This window comes from Sinocyclocheilus anshuiensis, unplaced genomic scaffold, assembly GCF_001515605.1.
Source record: "Sinocyclocheilus anshuiensis isolate Anshui unplaced genomic scaffold, SAMN03320099.WGS_v1.1 scaffold1643, whole genome shotgun sequence".
In the NCBI taxonomy this organism is placed as follows: Eukaryota; Metazoa; Chordata; class Actinopteri; order Cypriniformes; family Cyprinidae; genus Sinocyclocheilus; species Sinocyclocheilus anshuiensis.
This window is the reverse complement of record NW_015549657.1, coordinates 81,920-86,689: the sequence shown is the minus strand read 5'-3', so window position 1 is coordinate 86,689 and position 4,770 is coordinate 81,920. Positions and strand designations below refer to the sequence as shown.

Sequence of the window (4,770 nt, the reverse complement as noted above, 5' to 3'; positions counted from 1 at the left end):
ACACAAACACACACACACGCACACACACACACACACACACACACACAAACACACACACACACACACACATACAAAACACACACATGAAGTCAGGTCAGGATTATTAGAGTGAACTAAAACTGTCGTGTGTTCTGTTATAGAGCATGTCTTTGCAATTGTGGAAAATGTAGTAGATCACCCGATAAATACAGGAACTTCACATAAAAGCACACAGAAAAAGCAGAATGTGTATTTTGTGTAAAGCAGCTGATAATAAAGATCTGAGTAAAGGTGTTAAGAAAGCATGTGTATTGCATGTGATTGTATTCACTGATGGTCTCTGTCTCCATCTAGTGTATATGACATCACACTGCAGACCACTGATGCTTTCAGTGTTAAATATGAACAGGGATTGATTGAATTGAACTTTCACTCAAAAGCTTTTTTTTTTAGTTCGAGTCAAAATACTAGCCAAAAATATTAGAAATAAATAAGATTATCAAAGTCACATCTTTGATTTAAACAGATCTATTCTGAAATCTGTTTGTGAATCATTGAATCCCTTTCAGTTAAATTATTGTTTGTGGACATGGTTTGCAGATGATGAATATGAAGCTTCACCTGCTGCCTCTTTCCCGCTCTTTTCAGTCTCAGCCAATGAGACGAGCCGTTTATTGCCGATGCTGTCGCCGTTTCCGTTGAAGGCCGTGAGCTGAATCTCATACACCGCTGACGCTTCTGCAGGAGAAACACACACTGACCGTTAGACTGGCACGTGTGTGTGTGTGTGTGTCTCTCTGTGTGTGTGTGTGTGTTTGTGTGTGTGCGCGTTTTTGTGACAAATGAGGACATCAATTTGTATAATGACAAAGGTATGACATAGGTATTACAAGGAGAAGGTGACTTTTCAGGACATTACCCCATGTCCCCACTTTTCAAAACGCTTATAAATCACACAGAATGGAGTGTGTTGAAAATCTGAAATAGCACAAAGTTTCCTGTGAGGGGTAGGTTTAGGGGTAGGGTTGGTGTAGGGCAATAGAATATACGGTCTGTACAGTAGAAAAACCATTACGCCTATGGGATGTCCCCACTTTCACAAAAACAAACCTGTGTGTGTGAGTGAGTGTGTGTGTGTGAGTGAGTGTGTGTGTGTGTGTGTGTGTGTGTGTGTGTGTGTAGCTGCAAAGCTCAAGCATGTGAAGGCATTTGGACCTATAAAGACATTCAAAACCAACCATATGGTGAGTGTATGTGTGAGTGCATGAGTGTATGTGTGTGTGTGTGTTTGTGTGTGTGTACTGACCGAGGTTAGAGATGGTGTGTGTGTTGATGTGAGCGGGGAATCGCTCCTCATGTCTGAACTCTTGCTGTGGCAGCTTGCGATGAGAGAGTTTGTATCCCTCCACTCGACCGGCTTTAGCTGGAAGCTCCCAGAACACCTGCATCGCTGTGCTGTTCAGAACCTTCGTGAAGAAGCTGGGCATCGTGGGAACTGACACACAGACAGAGACAGATGGGTGAGATTAGTGACTAGTACACGTGTAGAATGATCATTACATTACCATTGTGTTTTGGACAACATTTAATACATATATTTAATATATATATATTTAATGAGTTTTATCAGTCATGTAAGCATGTATACTCTTACCAGCTCCAAGTGTGGTGGTGATGACACTGTTGGATTGCTGACTGGCTCCCAGCGGTGAATACGCTTTCACATATATGGAGAAGGTGGTGGAGGCCTCCAGGTTCGTGAAGTCGTGCTGAAACGTGTCTTTGCTCACGGCTTCCTGAAGCTCGCTGCTGTCCGGCTCTGAAAGCACACAAACATCATTCAGTCAGTCTGGAGTCGGAGTCTGATTCTGATTCCGAGTCTAATTCTGAGTCTGATTCTGATTCCGAGACTAATTCTGAGTCTAATTCTGAGTCTGAATCTGAGTCTGATTCCGAGTCTGAATCTGAGTCTGATTCTGAGTCTGAATCTGATTCCGAGTCTGATTCCGATACTGAGTCTGATTCTGAGTCTGATTCCGATTCTGAGTCTGATTTTGATTCCAAGTCTGATTCTGATTCTTATTTTGATTGAGTCTGATTCTGAGTCTGATTCCGAGTCTGAATCTGATTCTGAGTCCGATTCCGAGTCTGATTCTGAGTCTGATTCTGATTCTGATTCCGAGTCTGATTTAGAGTCTGAAGGTCTCAGTGTGTCTCTGTCGTCTCACCTCCCAGTTTGCGGATGTGCAGCACGTATCCGATGATGCCGTCCATCACGTGCCGCTCCGGCTGTGCCCAGCGCACCCGTAGGGAAGTGGTGGAGAGTGGCGTGACCGTCAAATCCTGAGGGGCTTCTGGGAGATCGGCGGTTGGGGAGACGGCGAGACGAGCGCTGGCCTGGTTGGTTCCTACACTGTTCTCCGCGATACACTGATAGATGGCCTCATCTTCAGCCGTGATGCGTGTCACTGCCAGCGTGCTGCAGATCAACACACATAATTTACACCAACATCTGATCAAAACTCAGTGTCACACACAATCTACTGCACATCTTCTGTCGTCTGATTGATAGTTTAGAGTGTTTAATCCAGTAAAAGCTCTTTTAGTGTAATTGTACAAACGTCCAGCTTCAGCTCAAGCTCCTCGTGTCTTTCTGCTGTCAAATCTTGACTGATTTTTATCAAGTAAACGTCAGAATAACTGTAGTCCAGATGAACACTTACTGGACTGAAGCAGCTCAGCTTTACTTGATTCTCCATCAATCATTTTTTAGAAAAATCAGTGCGTCTCAAATCTGATCCTCAGGATCTTTTGAGGAGCGTTTGTTTCCAGAAGCTTTACTTTCACTGTTCCTCAGTGGAGGAATGATCTTCACAAGCCTCCAGAACATCTCACATCTTCTGAGGAGCCTTTATTTCTTCAGCTCTCAATCACTGCATTATATGTTTGGATCATTTCAATCTCATCTCACTGAGACATGTTACTGGAGATATAGAGCGACCACTGATATTTAGGTCATTTTATGTCAGTATCCGCTGTACTGTTATAAAGATCTCATTGATTTACATTACAAGCAGCAGAATTTCAGCATAGAAATATCAGAATCTGCAGCAAATTCATATTCTTGCTCAATTTGAGTCTCTCAACTATTCTCACTGTATCAGACTATATGTGCCTGATGGAGGAAACTTGATACTCAACATAAAACACATATGCAAACTTTGTCTTTATATTTTGTTTAAATGTTCAATAAACTGTTCCAATTCAAAAAGTTAGATTATTATTATTTTATATGTCAGGCTTTAGGCTGGCTCTGACCTGTTGTTGTTGGAGAGTTTGACGTTGTCTCCAGGCGTGAGGATCTTGCCGTTCTTCAGCCAGATGAGGTGTGGATCAGGAACACCTTGAGCCTGGCAGGTGAAGACGGCACTGTTGCCCGCTGGCTTCGACACGGACTGAGGCCACTGCAGGAACTCCGGAGGAGCTGAACAACACACAGAGAGAGAGTTCATAACATGTCCAAACTGACAGAGACCAGTTATTAACCATAATTCACATACTAGATCTACACAAGATGTTTTCAGCAAAATTTGTGTCCTAAGGGGTCCATTTAATTGTTTTTTTTTTACAAAGTTGTGCATTTGCAAGATAATATACATTTTTTCACATTTTCTGAATTTCATATTTCATTATTCTTTCTTTTTGAATTTTTTTCTTCTCATAATTTGTTACATTTTTCTAAAATAAGCAAATGTTTAATTGTATAATGTATAAACTTTATGTAGCCTATTTATATCATGCAATATTATGTAACTGTCCTGTAAATGTATGCATGAACATCTTAGAGCAGTATTAAACAGTATTAACATTTGTTTTAGTATAAATACTGTGTATACACACACACACACACACAAATAAGAAGCTACAATTGTGAAACAAAGATATTTATATCTTAGAATGACCAATATGCATCATTCTGTGTCTAATGTCTGTGTCTCATTTATTGATGTCTTTGGTAAGCAGTCGTGTGATGAGCAGGACAAACATCAGAGGTTTCATTTCAATAAATAGTGAATTTATGCTGCTGCTTCTGTGTTTTTGTCCTAAAATCACGCCCTCCGGCTCTCTCTGGTCCATTAATCCAGACCACAAACCCCCACATACACACGCACACACACACACACATCTCCTCCTGCAGGTCTGCTGGATTGAGGTCAGGGGTCAGAGGTCAGAGGTGATCCGTCACCCAGACACAATTATTCCTCCCCCTCCGCCTCGCTTTCTTCTATTATCCATCCGTCCATCCCACTCAAACACAACACAATCCCTACAACACACTACAATACTGTAAAATACTGTAGTAAGAAACATCAAATACTCCACAGCGCGCTAAAACACTAAACTATTCAACAGCGCTGTAAAATACTGTAGTAAAACATAATATAATACTTCACTGTGCTGTAAAACAGTGAAATACTCTCCAGTTCTCCAGCTGTATTGTAAGTGTTACACATGTGCTTTAGTTTCATGTGATCTCAAATGTGTGTGTGGCTTTACTTCATTCAGCTCCTGTGGGGTATGTGTGCACTTGTCTTTAATCTTTATTAAATATGACATGTCAGAAGATGATTTTAATAAATCTATCTGCCTGTCTGTGTGTCTCTCCATCTGGCTGTCGTGTGTGTGTGTGTGTGTGTGTGTGTATATCACAGCTGCTGCTCAAACCAGACGAGCATCTACAAGCTCCTCCCATATGCTAATGAGGCTAGAGGTGACCTGGGGGTTTGAGCA

General features: G+C 41.6%; 1 protein-coding gene across 1 annotated transcript in view; it reads right to left on the bottom strand.

Annotated features, from left to right (window-relative positions):
* LOC107660251 (immunoglobulin superfamily DCC subclass member 3-like) overlaps positions 1 to 4,770 on the bottom strand; it is an 18,919-nt gene that overhangs the window by 1,549 nt on the left and 12,600 nt on the right. The window contains exons 7-11 of the mRNA XM_016449518.1: positions 3,298 to 3,463; positions 2,208 to 2,458; positions 1,634 to 1,798; positions 1,286 to 1,474; positions 601 to 717 (exon numbers count right to left, since the gene is read on the bottom strand). Of these exons, the coding sequence (XP_016305004.1) occupies positions 601 to 717; positions 1,286 to 1,474; positions 1,634 to 1,798; positions 2,208 to 2,458; positions 3,298 to 3,463 (888 nt within the window). The remainder of the gene's footprint in view (positions 1 to 600; positions 718 to 1,285; positions 1,475 to 1,633; positions 1,799 to 2,207; positions 2,459 to 3,297; positions 3,464 to 4,770) is intronic.